The sequence below is a fragment of the Malus domestica genome, chromosome 02, assembly GCF_042453785.1.
Source record: "Malus domestica chromosome 02, GDT2T_hap1".
Taxonomy (NCBI): Eukaryota; Viridiplantae; Streptophyta; class Magnoliopsida; order Rosales; family Rosaceae; genus Malus; species Malus domestica.
In genome coordinates this window covers 26,990,581-27,007,026 of record NC_091662.1, presented here as the reverse complement: position 1 = coordinate 27,007,026, position 16,446 = coordinate 26,990,581, and the positions used below count along the sequence as shown (strand labels likewise).

The 16,446-nt window shown below is 38.5% G+C and overlaps 2 protein-coding genes across 2 annotated transcripts; one reads left to right on the top strand and one right to left on the bottom strand.

Annotated features, from left to right (window-relative positions):
- Positions 1 to 144: 144 nt before the first annotated feature.
- On the top strand, positions 145 to 2,252 carry LOC103433339 (acyl carrier protein 1, mitochondrial). The gene is made up of 2 exons (XM_008371587.4): positions 145 to 514; positions 1,846 to 2,252. The coding sequence occupies exons 1-2, from the start codon at positions 311 to 313 to the stop codon at positions 2,020 to 2,022; spliced, it is 381 nt and encodes a 126-aa protein (XP_008369809.2). The 5' UTR covers positions 145 to 310; the 3' UTR covers positions 2,023 to 2,252.
- Positions 2,253 to 4,718: 2,466 nt separating this feature from the next.
- Positions 4,719 to 5,751, bottom strand: LOC103427556 (putative invertase inhibitor). The gene has a single exon (XM_008365619.4). The coding sequence runs from the start codon at positions 5,653 to 5,655 to the stop codon at positions 4,975 to 4,977; it is 681 nt and encodes a 226-aa protein (XP_008363841.3). The 5' UTR covers positions 5,656 to 5,751; the 3' UTR covers positions 4,719 to 4,974.
- Positions 5,752 to 16,446: the final 10,695 nt, after the last annotated feature.

Below are 16,446 nucleotides of genomic sequence, written 5' to 3'. Positions count from 1 at the left end.
TGAAAAAAACAAAAAGGGAAAATAAGTTCAAGAAAAGGACTAGGATTTTCTCTCATTCTCTCACATTCTTTATTTTGTCTTTCTCTTTTATATATAAAATTAATATAATATGTTAACGTAACCTAATTGTGACCGTTCAAATAAAAATGAAGAAAATGAGAGAAAAAAAACGACGAGAGAATCTTGCTCTCAAGAAAATGATATCACGCCCCAAACACGTGACTACTAAGCTGTTGTTTGCTACGCCATTTCCCAACAGCAACCAAAAGACTCAGAGAGAGTTTACCACAAGAGAAGAGAACGGAGAGAGATGGCTCTGAGAGCAGCCGTACTGCGGCACGTGCGAGTTCCGGTACAAACCCTAAACCCAGCCCTAACCCTAACCGGAGGCAAATGGGCCCCACCTTCTCTCCGGTGGATGTCATCGCACGGCGACGATCATCTGACCAAAAGCGAGGTCACCGACAGAGTCCTCTCCGTTGTCAAGAGCTTCCCCAAAGTCGATCCTTCTACGGTCAGCCTTCTTTCCGTCTCTACTTTCTGTTTGTTTCCCGGGAAAATGTAAACATTATATCACAAATCCGAATCCCAATTTTTGTTTTAATTTTTCTTCGGTTTTCTCGGAATCCAAAAGGGTAATTAGAGCTATTGATTGCTAGATTACTTCGATTTCAAAGGGTAGTTAGAGCTATTGATTGCTAGATTACTTCGATTTCAATTTATCTTTGGTAAATTGTAGTTAGTGTTGTATCAGTCAATTTCCTATTTCAGCTCAATTTCCCCCATGAATTTTTGAAATAATTTAGGTCCGATTTAGGGTTCCAATTTATGAAATAATGCCAGAAGAGAAGATAATTAAATGAGATTTTGGATCTATTTTCTGTATGTTTGTTTAATCTTAGGCCTTTTTGGGCATGTGAATTAACTAGATTTTTGTGGATCTTAGTGCTCATGCATCTGTACAATGTAGATAGAAATGTTGGAGTAATTTTGGCCTGAATTCGTAGTTTGTTTACTTAATCACGCCCTATTCTTTTGTGTTTGTGTGTGATGGTATTTGGGACTTCGATAAGAAGTCGTGGACTCGTGGGTAGAACTTGAACCTGTAGTCTTATATTTAGCTGATGTGAGAATGCAAGAGGAAGAAAACAAATTTTTATACTTATTTTTGGAGGATGTAATGTACATTTTATTGGCTTCGAATGCTGACGTTGTACTATCTCTTCGTTGATCTTGCATTGGTTGGTGAGATTTTTTTGAAAATCTTCGGAGTAAAGGTCACATGGTTGTAACTATGACCTTTTGACATATTGTCAGCTCACAGGTCTGAGGCTTATTGGGCTATAAGAACCACATAGGACAGTTGGTGAGGCAAAATCTCTTGATTAATGAAAGAGATCAGCCGTTATGAAACTTAAGATGATGATACACTTTGGTCATTTGTAGCTCTTAGCCAAGATCTGAAAGGTATTGGGTTTTATAGGGAAAATTGGGTTATGAATAAGACGCTTTATGGAATCTAGATTAGCATGTGCGTGGTGGCTGCTTTGGTATTTATAGGTTACAATCATTAACAAAATATAGGATATAAGAATCAAAAACCGTACCTGTGGGATCTGTTTTAGTGCTTATATAATATGTTAGAAACCTCATTAGTGCACTGCAATGGCACGATTGCTAATCTTCCTTCTGTTTTTGACGTTTTTGTCTGCCTCATTCAATAAGTATAACTTTGTTTCTCCCTTTCAGAATGTTTTTTTTCCTTTCATTATCAAGTATCAAATAATTCTTTTTTTTTGTCTGAAATTTACTGGGAGAACCGATTTTTCCGTCAATTATTGGCAGGTGACTCCTGATGTAAATTTTCAGAAGGATTTGGGCTTGGATAGCTTGGATAACGTGGAGATTGTTATTGCTCTAGAAGAAGAGTTCAAGCTAGAGATTCCAGACTTGGAAGCTGTTAGGATCGACTCCGCTAATCTGGCCATTGAGTACATCTATAACCATCCAATGGCTTCGTAACTCTCTTTTGCAGCAGCTTTTTCTCTTTGCATGAATTGTTTGAACGTAATTTTGTTTCTGCCCGTGTGACGTAGAAATTTGATCACCACGGTGGTTGAAAATAATTTGCATCTTTCTGAAAAGAGTTGTCTTCCTGGAACTAAAACTTATCAATGTCTTTGCAATGCTTCAGTCGTAAACAATGACATCTTGTGTCCAATCAGTCTGCTGATTGGTTGTGTTCCTTCCGATATCTTAAATGCTATTTTTCATACACGGTTTCACGTTCTGGTTTGTATGGTTAACGTGTCTGTGAGTTGAAAGTGTATTATCATTCATTACATGCTTACATGGTTTCTGATTCTTTTGGATTCGTGATTCATTGTTTCAAGGATGTAATGAATGAAGGGCTCGCTTCTACTTGATTCGTTGGGGACATTTTCTCTTTTGGATATTTGAAAAGCGTTATGAAGAATCTGGGAACACACATGACACCATGGAAAGCACTCTCAAACATGACTTGTACGAAATACTTTCGGGATTGTGATTGTGTGCGTTGGCATGGGTAGTATTTTCTCGATGATACGTTGCTTTTGTAATAAGTTTGCTATGAATTTCATTCTTATGGGCAACTGCTGCTGTAGAAGCTGGATCCCATTACAATGCTTAAAAAGTTTTGCCATACAACAGTGACCGAAATAACTCTCTCCAAGTTATCTCATTCCTGCGTCTATAACACGCGTTGGCCGGAAAACTCTCCAATGAGGAAATTTTATGGGGATTTAATACCGAGTAAACTGCCAATTTTCTTCTTGAACTTTCACTCAGCTTCAATTTTCTTCTAAACTTTTTAATTGGAAAATTAAGGACTTGAACCAATTCTTTTGGCTGATTCCCCCGACCATTAGTTTTCCTTATATTCCATCAAAACTAACATTAACTCTTATCACGTGCTCATCACGTGACTCTTTTTTAAGGATAAAAGCATCATTTTGCTGGACTTTTAGATACAAAAGATATAGAATCACACATATTTGCAGAGGTCGACATTTTAGAAAATTTAGGATTTTCAATTATTTTAAAGAATAAAGTGATTGAACTATCCTCACATGTTGTGCACATGCTTCCATCCAACAGATATTTGAATGGAATGAATACAAAACTAACCGGTGGGGGAATCAGCCAAAAAAATTAATTTGAGTACTTACTTTTTCAATTAAAAAGTTTAAGGAGGAAATCAAAAGCTAGGTGAAAATTTAGAGGCGAAATTTATAGTTTACTCAATCATATACCCATATGGACCAAAAGAGGTAACTTTTGAGAGAGTTGAAGTCATTGTCGTCCCCTGTTCCAGCGGCCATATCCCCTCTTCCAATAGCACTTTCCAGGTGACTTGTCGGAGGCGATAAAGGAAGAGAGGTACATATCCTGTCCCTGGCTGTATGCACGATTCTCCATTGTTCTCAATTATCTTCGGTTAACATAACCAATAATGAAATTATATCTACAAACGTATCAAATTGATGTAGAACAAATGGCAGAGTAAATTGAAGTATTATACGTTGTTATGAAGGAAACGGCGCTTAGATCAATACTCACAGGATTTGGTTAGCTTTTCTTGTGACATAGGGGCAATTTTAGCTAAAGTCCTTGTAAACTCCAAAATGATAACTAAAGAGAAATCATGATTTCCAGGAAGATCGAGATTCAAGAAAATGAAGTGCTGAGTAAAATGAAGAGCAAGAAAGAGAGAGACATATTGAGCACGATGAATATTTCACTGTAATGAATGAATCCAAATACAAGCAGTTGAGCTACTATTTATAGTTGTACACCAGTTGTTGAACTTAGTAACTAAGCTAACTAAGCTGACGTGTGCAATCTAACAAACTAACGAAAATATTGCATTCTGTTAATACAAAACAGCGTTCCAAGTTTTAAGGATACTTTTGATATTTCGTTAAATTTTTATTTTGTTTTCTATTCAAAGTTTTGATGTGGGGGTTTGGCTTCATGTATTCCACGTGTAAGTACACCTCTTGGGGTGTAATGAATGTTATCTTTATCCACTTTTCAAATAAAATGGCAACCATTTGAGCTTCACAATATTCACCCATCATATTGTTTTGTCATCTAACAATCAGTTCTAGCATCAACACAATACCCATAGTTTCATCCATTAAGCAATTAACTTAATTAGCGAGCAAAAGAGTACTTCTTGTGGTTGCGTACAAGGCACAAGGCTCCACCACATACTTCATGAGATTTCTTTTTGTTTGTTATGTTACAAATTTCGTGAAGGGATTTAAACTTGAGATCTCTTTCTATACAATCGGACTAATAGCTAATCAGTTATGAGATTTCTTTTCAACAATCTGATATAATAAGATCGAGATAGATCAACGTCTAACAATATGAGGTGTTAATTAGCCGTGAAACTTGAAGCCTCGATCAGTTCATTGCAGATAGAAGACCATTTCAAATTTGGAGTGACGTTTCATTTATTCAAAACTAGGCTCATATTGAACCTCATTTATTTTTAACAAATAACGTACAAACACGATTACCATACGAACACATTTTGTCAAACCTTAGTAGTTATCTTTCCCATTCCCATTGTGAACTTGTAATTCATCAATACCTCTCTATCATAAAATAATTTAATACAATAGGATTAATTAGAAGCTACTCTTTGTTGATATTATATATCTTCCAAAGCACACCATTAGTAACTTCCTAATCATAACTTCTGATTAATCAGATTGTTTTACACACAACCTTGCAAACAACAACAACCAGACAATCAAACAAAACAATAGACGAACATGAAATCTAGGTATTGTAGAAAACAAACCAAATAAATACTAATAATTAATAAAAAAATACAACGCACAAATATAATTCATGAACAAAGACAGTTATATACTCGTGCATATATCTATATACACATACACACACACACACACAATTGATTTAGTTTAGTGAATTATGCATATTGATAAAAGACAGTGCTATAATCGACAACTGAAACATGTCGCTGTTTCGCTTCGTTAATGGCGAAACCAACTGATTTCCTTCGTCGAATCCATCTTCACAAGTTGTGGAGGCGTCAATGACTGAACTCACTTCAGTGTTGGCATCTTCGTATTTCTTGGACTTGTAATTCATGAGGGCGTGCTTAATGGTTGGTATGGCATCCGAGTAAAGCTCCAAGCAGTCGCCCAAACACGCGCTTACGTAGGGGTCGAGGTTCTTGTTTTTCAGAAGGTGTTTGATGTAATGCCTCGTGTCCGTTGCGTTGTTGCGGACTAACTTGATTGAGATTATGCCGAGTTTGTGAAGACCGGCGCGCTGGCTTTTCGGCGCTGCTTGCAGAGAGTTTACACAGAAATTGTAGCTTAGGTTTGGATCGTATTGAGCAAAGTTTTTGCAAGTTTCAGGGATGAGGTTGTTGGCAGTTATGGCATTGAAGGTGAAGAGGAAGAAGAGGAGGGAGACAGGGAGAGAAGTGAAAAAGAATGCGGGAGTTCTCATTTTTGTTTTATGGTCGGATGATAACTGCGTATTTTTCTGAATTACGTAATTTATAGGTAGTTTGGCTAAAATTATTCTCTTAAAGGAAAATGCTAGTGAAACTATCTTATTAGACCACATTTTATAAATCACATGATATTACGGTTGATGATTGAGTTTATTTTTTTTATTATTAAAATAATGAATTCATTCATCAACTGTCACAACATATGATCTTCAAAATATGATCTCTCTAGAATCTCCCTTTTTGAAATTATGAGAAGGGATGCTTGCATGCTTGGACTGAAATGAAAATTATTGTTTCAATAAAATGAGTAATGCTAGGTAGACTACATATTTATGCCACATTAATGTATCATCTTACGTGATAAGTGAGTCATGCAATCAACCTCTAATATTATATATTCATTAATTGACGTATGTCACTTGCCAAATATGATATAAAAATGTGTTCTTCCTAGTATTTTTCTAATAAAATAGACTTGATGGAGCCCATACACATTCTATGTAAATAATGAATGTTGATAAACTCGTCCATAGCTTTATCTCCCCCCCTCACTTTTTAATAAAAACTTTAATACCAATTTTACCCTATTGTAAAATGACATTTAAGGTTGAAAGCAAAAAACAGAAGAACTAAAGTGCTACACAGCTCGTGAATCCGTTCATGGCTAGCTATACGCAAATCGCATATTCAAACACCCTTTAAGCTCATCGAGATCCTCATCCGTCCTTGAAAGATCATCGTCGCCATTCGCCTCCACATACCCTTCAAGCAAACCCTGCTTCTTTTTCTTGTGAATTCATACAAGAAATCGACAATGAAGAATGACCAGAGCTGAACAGCTTGAAGAGCAGGAACAAATGATTTTATTCTCTGCTCACCATGTCTCTGGAACCATCTCAATTTTGAAAATAATTTTTTTTTTATTCCTTTAGTTTAATCATATAAAATAGTTTTGTTTTTCGTGATTTCAAATATAAATAATATTAAATATTTAAGAGTTATCAACTCAAGTAAGTGTGTCCCTATTGGAGTTAACCACTATATAAAATGAGTATAAAACAAATATAGGGACAAAAGAATATCCAATGGATCGGAAAGTGAGTCCTTAAAGTATAAGAACTCACCAGATGCATAGTGTATGTACTCACATATAAGGACTCTATAGGAACAACCTTGAATGAAAAACAAGGCTCACAATCTTGATTGAAACTTTTAATGCTTATAATTAATAAAAAAGATGTTAATATAAACGAAAAAGGTGCACGTTGAGTGGAAAACGGGTCCACAATCTTGATTGAAGCTTTTAATGTTTTTAATTAATTAAAAAAATGTCAACATAAACAAAAAATGTGCACCTAATCAAACTATCACATAAAATCATTAAAATTTCAAATATAAGGATTCTACTATAAGGATTATCCCATTGGAGGCAATATTCCTTTAGAGACACAAAGATTTCCTTTAAATTTTTAAATGAGTACTCAAAAGTGATGGTAGGAGTCCCTAAATAAGGACTTACATTAGAGATATTGTTAAGCCTTATTTAGTCATTGGGTTTAATATTCTTTCAAAATATATTTATTTGTGTGGCTATATGTGTTACACTGGTTTGGGCTTAAACTTTATATAACATGGTTTAATAGTTATTGATTTAGGTCGATGGTTTAGGAAAGGGATCTTCTCCGGATCCCTTTCTCTTAATCCACCAAATTAATGGATTCGTGCCACTGAAATTTGATCCAATGGCTACAAACAGGGATCCATTTTAAAAGTTATAATAATTTCAGCTGTTTGATCAAATTTCAATGGCATGGATCCACTGATTTGGTGGATTAGGAGAAAGGGATCCAGAGAGGATCCCTTTCCGATGGTTTAAATGCATAATTTTTTTTGTTGTCTTTAATTGTTGTCATTGATCTGCACATAACATTTTTGCATGGAGAGGAAATTTGATTTTGAGGGCAAATAGAGTGCATCACAATTGATAAAACTGTGGCTTGTGATTTTTGTAATTAATTTATTTTAAAAAATAATTTCATTCCATGCATTTTACGTGATTGCATTAGTATCTTGCAAAGTTTGAGATGAGAAGAAGGTGGTGAATGGCCGCGTCAGTGTGGTGCCACTTCTACTTGATGCCTCAAGAGAGATCGAGTAACAAAGCGTTGAAACAAAAATGCCTACTGATATGTGTATCTAGTTGATGAGTTTTGTAAGTCTTTCTATACTCCTTTCTCTTAGTGTTTGTCTTAGTTTGGAAACACGAGGATTTTCCAGTGATGGGTTTTACTTCTCTAAATCCTACATCTAGTGTGCATATTTTATTTGTGTATTTAAGCATATCTATAGGATATTATCATGTGTGAAGTAGATATGAAATTAATTTGAGAATCGAAATTGACATTAGATTTATAAGTTAGAACCTGTTCACCCCCTCTAGATTAAACTAGTACCATCCTAAAACTTTAAGGGGGCGTTTGTTATAGCTCCTTAGGAGGGACTGGCTTGGACTAGCTTAAATAGGACTATAATCCTGTGTTTGGTGGCTGGCGAGACTAACATTAATGGCACTAGGTGGGACTCGCTTTCACAAACGCCTTCACTAGCCGGTCTTAGCGAGAGACCCCGACACCCATAGGACTAGCTAAGACCTTCCATCGTCCTCTCTTGCCTTCGTCCACTCTCGCTGCATCTTTATCTCCTTCGTCTGCTTCGCTGCCCTGGGTTCATCGACCTCGATTTTCTACGGCATGGGATTCAATGAAAGCTGGAAGTTGGAGAGGCGTAGGGACAAGTAAGTTTACAGAGATTGGAGAAAAGGGAAATAGGAGGGAGAGGCGGAGGGACATGGGGAAAAAAGGGAAAGGAGGATGGAGATGCGGGTGGAGAAATAAGGTTACAGAGAGATTGGAGAAGGGGAAAAAGGGAAAGGGGATGGAGAAAAGGGAAATAAGAGGGAGAGGCGGAGGGACAAAAATGGGGTAAAAGGGAAAGGGGGATGGAGAGGTGTAGTAAAAGGGAAAGGGGGATGGAGAAGTGTAGGGACAAGTTAACAAAGATCGGAGAAGGGGAAAAAGGGAAAGGAAGATTGGAGAGGATGATGATTATAGAAGAAGGAAAAAACAAGATAAAGTAATAATAAAATATTAATCAATATATATTAAATGAATATAAAATAATATAATATTGTAATCCTGCTTCTTAGTTCGACACTGCACCAAACGCTTCACTAAACTAGTCTAGCTTAATCTAGTCTAAGCTAGTCCAGCTTAGTCCCTGAAACTAGTCCAGTCCGAGACAGTCCGGTGCAACAAATGCACCCTAAGTTCTTACTGTAGACATGGAAATTTCATTGCATACAAATGATGCATCACAAAGCTCCATGTGGCATATGACTCATCACAAATGGACAAGTCATCAATGACATGTGGTACAAGTCAAGCAAAGGAAATACAAAACCTTCCCAAAATTCGGCAAAAAAGGGGAAAATATCCCTTAAAATCGGCAAGGGGCCCAAATTGCTCTCAAAACCGGAAAGAAAGCTAAAGCATCTTCACAAAACAAGCAAGAATTGAAGATTGCTCACAAAATAGGCAAGAAAGCCCTATAATTCAACCAAGCAAGGGCAAGTGGCTGAAATTAAGACACAAAACATGCCTAAATTGGATGAATTAAGACACAAATCAAAGCCAAATCCACCCAAAGGCATGGCTTTGGAAGTTTATAAATACAAGGTCCCAAGACAAGCATAAGGTTGACAATTTATACATTGAAGGGATGAAATTCTCACAAAAAGAGAACCTTTACCAAATCTTTGAAGACTAATATGCTGCCAAAGCTCTATTCGAAAAGTGTACAACCAAAGTCGAAGCTTTCTTTTGACCAAAGCCGAAGCATTCCCTTGAGGAATCAACAAGCACTTGTGCCGATTCCTTCAAGACTTTGTTGCAAGCGTAAAACTTGTAACGACGTTTGTTTCAAGATCAAGTTGCCAAGACCCTTGAATCAACGAAATCCTATATCAACACTACCTTTGCTGTAGCTTTGAGGTGAAGACCATCCACACATTATTTCAAGCTCAAAACTTGAAGCAATAGTTCAATCATTCATCCGAGATCAAGTCATCGAGACCATTGGATCAACAACTTACGCATCTACATCAAATTTGAAGACTGAATCAGAGGAAAGTTATAAGTAGAGATTGTAACTTACAAATTCAAATCAATACCACTTGCGAAGAACAAGAACATTTTTGCCGCAAGTGGTGGCAATTTGGGCGTCACAACCCGAATCAAGGTAAAAGTTCTCTATGCCGTGCCTACCACCCCTACATCAACTCTGCCGAAGGAGCAAAAACACATAAGGCACGTGCTCATGATCACATTGGCCTCGTTAAGGGCGCCAAGGGAAGAAAGCCCAAGGAAATACTCTGAGTCCTTGACTTCCAATGCCGACTCAAGCAGTAGTTCATATCCCGTAGCCATGCAAGTTATGACTACTGGTGCGACTTCCATCGAGGAACAGCTGGCTTAAATAAATGAAGCAATTGCAAGGCTAACAAGGATTGTGGAGGAAAAGTACTTGAAAATTTCCGCACTCGTCAATCGACTGGAGGCATAGCATGACGAAAAAGCTGATTGTGACCCAAAGGTTGATCTACAAAAGAAAGAAACTGACGAGGATGAAGAACCTCTAATGGAAAAATTGAGGAAAAGCTGAACCAGGCAACGACGCTCATGGGATCTCTCTTTATCCAGTAGTTGCATGAGATGGTCATTAGCACAATCAAGGCGCAGTACGAAGGAAGCTCACACTATTCTGTGTTGTACTCAAAGCCACACTTCAAGAAGATTAATGCCTTGAGGATGCCAAGGGGTTATCAGCCGCCAAAATTCATGCAATTCGATGGAAAAGGGCAATCCTAAACAACATATTACCCATTTCATTGAAACCTGCAACAATGCTGGGATGGAGGGAGACTACCTCATCAAATAGTTTGTGCGCTCGCTAAAAGGTAATGTCTTTAACTAGTACACCGACCTCGAGCCCGAGTTCATCAATAACTTGGATCAGCTTGAAAGGAAATTCCTTAACTGCTTTTACAGCACTCGCCGCACTGTAAGCATGCTGGAGCTGACGAATACAAAACAGTGGAAGGATGAACCTGTCGTCGACTACATCAATAGATGACGCTCATTGAGTCTAGATTGCAAAGATCGGCTCTCTGAAACCTCCACCATTGAGATGTGTGTTCAAGGCATGCATTGGAGGCTACATTACATCCTCCAAGGCATAAAACCAAGAACTTTTGAAGAATTGGCAACTCAATCCCATGACATGGAGTTGAGTATTGCCAATCATGGGAAGAAAGAGCAGATCATCGACTTAAAAAGGATAAGGTATTCGCTCCAAAGGTAGACAAGACTGGGAAAAAGCCCGCTAAGGAAGCTTTTGTCGTTCATACTACCCTCATTAAGACCTCCGCTGCACCCCTCAAGATCTCTTTCAAAAGCAAAACAAAGGAGATGAAAGGTGAGCCTTCTCGCACCCAAGATAGGTACAAAAACACCTTGAGGGAACTGGAGCAGAAGTAGTACCATTTTCTTGACTCTGATATGGTTGCAATGCTAGACGACTTGCTGGAAAAGAAGGTAATTGAGTTACTTGAATGCAAGCGCCTTGAAGAGATGAATCACGTTAACGATCCTAGGTACTGCAAGTACCATCTTTTCGTGAGGCATTATGTCGGCAAGTGCTTTGTCCTCAAAGAGCTCATTATGAAGCTGGCACACCAAGGGCAGATCGAGCTTGACCTTGAAGACACGCCACAACACATACTACTATGATTGCGTATGCTTCTCCAAGTAATGCCTGATCACTCATGTCCATGCTTAAGCTACACGGCACCTTCTGCACAACCATCGCTGCAGGCAAGCGACCAAAATGCACATATCGACTATGAAGAAGGGTGGACATTGGTGGCCTACAAAAGGACAAGACAGCCAAGACCACAAGCCACACGACCAAAGGTAGAGCAAGGGAGAAAGTACTGCCGCCGCAATAATAGAAAGCCCAAAAGAAATGTAAGAGCTAAGCCAACATATGTAGGGGAACCTATTGAGCAAGAGCCACGCATTCCTGTCTTTTTGCACGAGTACTTCCCGAAAGATTTCTTCTAACAGTGCACTATCGTTGCCTATCACATGGTTGAAATAGAGATAGAAGATCCCTCAAAAGGCAAAGTTATTGCCATTGAGGAAAGAAAACTCTCATGCCTAAAGAAAGCCTGTTGGCACACTTTAGCATTGAGGAGGCGCTGCAATTTCCCAAGGAGATGCAAAGAGCATTAGTAGCAGTCTTGGCGAGTCTCGATGACCACGAGGTGCAAGAAAGCAAGGATGAACGCTTGAAGCTTCGGCCACATGAATATGGCACATGTTGTGCTGCCCATGATGCAATCAACTTCACTGACGAAGACTTAATACTAGGGTCAAAGCCTCACAACCGTCATCTCTTTGTCTCTGGGTACGTAGGGAGCACAAAATCAACTGCATGCTTGTGGATGGTGGATCGGCAATAAACATCATGCCAAAGTCAACAATGACCACAATCGGCATCAAGGTGGATGTACTATCCCGAAGCCACCTCCTAATCCAAGGTTTTAACCAAGGAGGACAAAGAGCGATGGGCATGATCCGAGTGGAGATAACAATTGGCGAACTCAAGTCAAGCACACTATTCCATGTGATTTATACAAGAACTTCCTACAGCTTGCTCTTAGGAAGGCCTTGGATCCACAAAAATGGAGTAGTGTGGTCCACCCTTCATCAATGCTTAAAGTTTTACTAAGAATGAGTGAAAGTGATACAAGGTGACACCAAGCCATTCATCAAAGTCGAATCACACTTCGTGGATGCCAAATTCTACATGGATGAAGACATGGTACCCGAAGCTCTTCCAAATGAGATCAAATCCATTGGCAAAGCCGCACCCAAAAAGAATGAGTGGCAAACTGTGCCCAATAAGCAAGAAGAGGAAGCCGTGCCATTTTCAAGCAAAGACGATGATAAGTTTGCCAAGCCCGTAACAAACAAAGGGAGTGTGACGCCTTCAAAAGGACTCAAAAGGACCAAACACACCCGTCTTCCGATAAATCCCAATGTCGAGAAGAAAGAATGGGCAATCTCCGTTCGAAACTGGAGCAAGCAAAGCCGACACACAGCTGCACAAGGACGTGAAGGAAATATTTGTGAAAACAAGTTCATTTGAGCAACATCGATGCATGCAATTAACAATTAAAAGGCAGAATCATGCTTGTATGCACTCAAAAATAAAACTTTACTCATGAAATTCAAGGCCTAGTAAATGTGGTGAACCAAGGCTTAACTAAAAAACAAAGTGAGTTGAGAAATATTATACCTTTGTTGATTCCTCTTTGCTTAAGCAAAGGCTAATCACCCAAGAGATAGAGCCTTCATTCCTTACTTTTTAGCTCCATGGATTTCTTGGATAAGGATGATGGAATGGATTCTCTAAGTTCCCAAGAAAGGGAACCTCTAAGTCTCCACACCAAGGAGAGCATTGATGAGGAAATGAGTGACCTAGGAAGATTTAGATGCTAGTAAAACCTTCCTAGGGTGGCCGGCCTCTTAGAGAGAAAATGGAGTTTGTGTTCTCATCTTTTTTTCCAAAAGAAACACTTAAAGAATTTTGGCTATAAAGTTCTTAATATAGTCACTTCACTTAAGTGACAAAAAGAACTAAAACCCTATTTCATCAATATGGTCGTCCTTCTATGGTCTTTGGGCTGTTTTGGCCCTCTTGAATCTTTATTCATTAAGTTGTCATACAACTTAAGTCAATGGGCTTGACATTGAAGCCCATTGAGCCTTGAGGTCCAAAACTAACCCGAGGTTTATAACGAACATATTTGTTTGATTAATTAACATATTAATTAATCATAACCTTAAATAATTAAACCATTTAATTATCCTTACTCATCTCCGTTGTTTCTTCAATCTCTACCTTACTCGATGTATGATCCATTAGGTTTCTTTTAGCGAGATAGTGGGCGATTGTTACTTTTAACGATCGATTGTAAATTGAAACATACTTTCGTAAATTGAAACATACTTTCAATTCTTCTTTTAGTGATTACTCACCTTTAGGGCTTCCACAAACCATGAGTGACACCTAGCAATATGTCATGACTACCCAAGCTAATTAGAAGAGGTGGAGAACCTATTCAATTTATGATTACAATGCAATACGATCTTTCTCTAATACAATACTCTTGACCACATTGTTTGGTTTGATAGTTTATTCATGTCTACTATCCAATGTTATTCTCTTACTTATATGATTACCTTGAATGTAATTTGGAACGACTTCCTAAATCTCATTCATACTCTGGCCAAAGATTCTTAATCATATCATAGAGTATTCTCCCTTAAACTGTTTCAAGGTTAGAGATCCCTTGTTGCGCATTCACTTGCCTCCATGGCTAAGTGGCTTTACCCCAACTATGTCATGGACACCTTCTGATGGAGTGACTTTGACATAGTCAAAGATCAATGACTTAACCACAAGACAACTATGATGCCTCAGGTCAAATGACTACTTTGCATTATCCCAACCATGAGTTCTCATGTGACATGAGTATGAGAACTCCTTGTTGATCATGTTCAGTGGACTCATTCTCTATTGAGCACCTACATGCTTGTCTTGGTGTTAGTCACACCAATGACTCGAGACCAATCACTCTCCCTAAGAAAAGACATAACATGTACTGATCTTAACGGACTGTCAATGCCCAATTGGCAATCCTATGATCAGGAACGTTTAGGATATGTATACGAAAGAGAATGGTCTCATGAATCTAACTTCTTTAGATCACATTCTTCCAATTACATATTCCTTGGACTTATCGTTTAAGCATATAACATTTATATGAGATGGCTTCAAATAATAATCTTTGCCTTTTATATTAAACTAGATTAGTTTAACATGTGATATGTCCGTAAAGTATCATCATATGATTGGTTTTAGGGCACATTTCTAACAAGACGATGTAAAGCTGCTCAAGATAAATGTAGTTTTACCTTTGACACAACTAGGCGATGCTAAGGTTTCAAAACCACCACAAGGCTTCATAAGACCCCTGCCAAAGGGGGCAGAACCAAGCTCTTTTCCAACCAAGAAGACCGAATAAGGTTTCAACCTAAATGCCTACAAACTCATGTCGAAGGCTGGGTACATTTTTGCCTCATCTTCAAAACTTGGAAAGAAGAATGCAAACACCGTCAACGACAAAGAATGTGACCTCATCGGGACTCAAAAGAAGTTGAAGGAGCATGGTTACGAAGTTGACAACAACAAAGCTAGACTTGGCTTCACACTAAATACACCTATGAAGATTTCAAGAAAAGGAAAAAATGCTAGCGCTCAACACATCAGCGTAACCATTGAACAAGATCAATAGGAGCTTTAACCCACCCCTCGAACGTCAGTCTTCGATAGGCTGAATCGTTCAAAGCCCAAAATTTCGGCACTTGATCGCATTGGTAGTCAAGACCAAACTTCTGTCTTCAAACAACTTAACACGCTAACATCCCAAAGCTCTGTGTTCGAAAGGTTGTCAAAACCTAAGAAACAAAGTGTCTAGACTAGCTCTCCTTCATGACAGTCGGCCTTGGAAAGAATTGAAGAAACCAAGAAGCCTTTTAGAAAGAGGAAGACAACGCCCAAGGAAGAAAGGGTCGACGATCTAGCAGAAAAAGACAGCGTTTGAAGCTCGATTCCTTCAAGGATGAAGCATTAAGCAACCTTGGAAGTTGATGCAGAAGGACAACTGAAGGTAAGGAGGTGCACCATCATCCACACTGGCCAATCTTCACGCCAACAAGCCCAAGGGGATGACACTGAAGAGGAGGTCCAAGATGTCTTCCATATCACGATCCAAGAAGACAAAGAAGATGAAATCCCTGAGGAGGACGTCACTGCTGCGCCACCAGAGTTTGAGGATAGGGGGCATGCTATGGTTGATGATCTCAAAGAGCTCAACTTAGGCACAAGCGAGGAACCGAAGCCTATCTTCGTAAGTGCACTACTAAGTGCGGACGAGATCGAGGAGTACTACCAATTGCTCTTTGAGTACAAAGACGTCTTTGCTTGGACCTATAAAGAAATGCTAGGCCTTGACCCTACCATTTCCACGCATCATATTGCAGTCAAGCCCAGAACACAACCAATCAAGCAAATTCCAACCAAAAGAAGGAAGCAAATTCCAAGCAAAAATGGCAAGTTTCAGCCAATTTGCGTAAGTAGGCCATTTTTGGTGATAATTCAACTTTCTGGAGGAGTTTTGATGCAAGGCCAATTGGAGAAGGAAGCTAAGAGGCTGATGATCGTTGTGTCCAAATTTCATAATTTTCCCTAAAGCCAAACGTTCCAGTTTTCAAAGTTATTCCAGCAAAATTTGTTTACCCGTCAGAACTGCACAGCTATGGGAAAATGACAAGTTGAAGTCTTTCCCGATTTTTTCTAGTGGTGTGCGATATATGCCTGAAAAGATAAGAGATAAAGCTACATTTCCCATATTTTTACAGAATTTTCCAAAAGATAAATCGACCTCAAACTTGGTGTGCCAGTCAGATGACATGTTTCCCAAAACAAGGAGAAAAACATGCTGTTTTTGCACCAAAAAATCAGCAAAGAAAAGAAAAGGAAACAAAAAAAAAAAAAAAAAAAGAAAAAGAAAAAGGAAATGGCTTCAAAATTTCCAAAATAACAAAGGAAATAACCCCTCATTGCCGTGGAAAACAAAAAGGGAAAGGAAAAACATCCTCCTTGCCGTGGAAAAGAAAAGGGAAAGGAAAAAAAAATAAAAATCCTACTTACCCAAG

Excerpts from the sequence above, each read along its gene's own strand:
- LOC103433339 (XM_008371587.4), top strand. The coding sequence starts at position 311 with ATGGCTCTGAGAGCAGCCGTACTGCGGCACGTGCGAGTTCCGGTACAA. Across the intron at positions 515-1,845 it reads CCAAAGTCGATCCTTCTACG|GTGACTCCTGATGTAAATTT; the intron begins GTCAGCCTTCTT and ends AATTATTGGCAG.
- LOC103427556 (XM_008365619.4), bottom strand. The coding sequence starts at position 5,655 with ATGTGGTCTAATAAGATAGTTTCACTAGCATTTTCCTTTAAGAGAATA.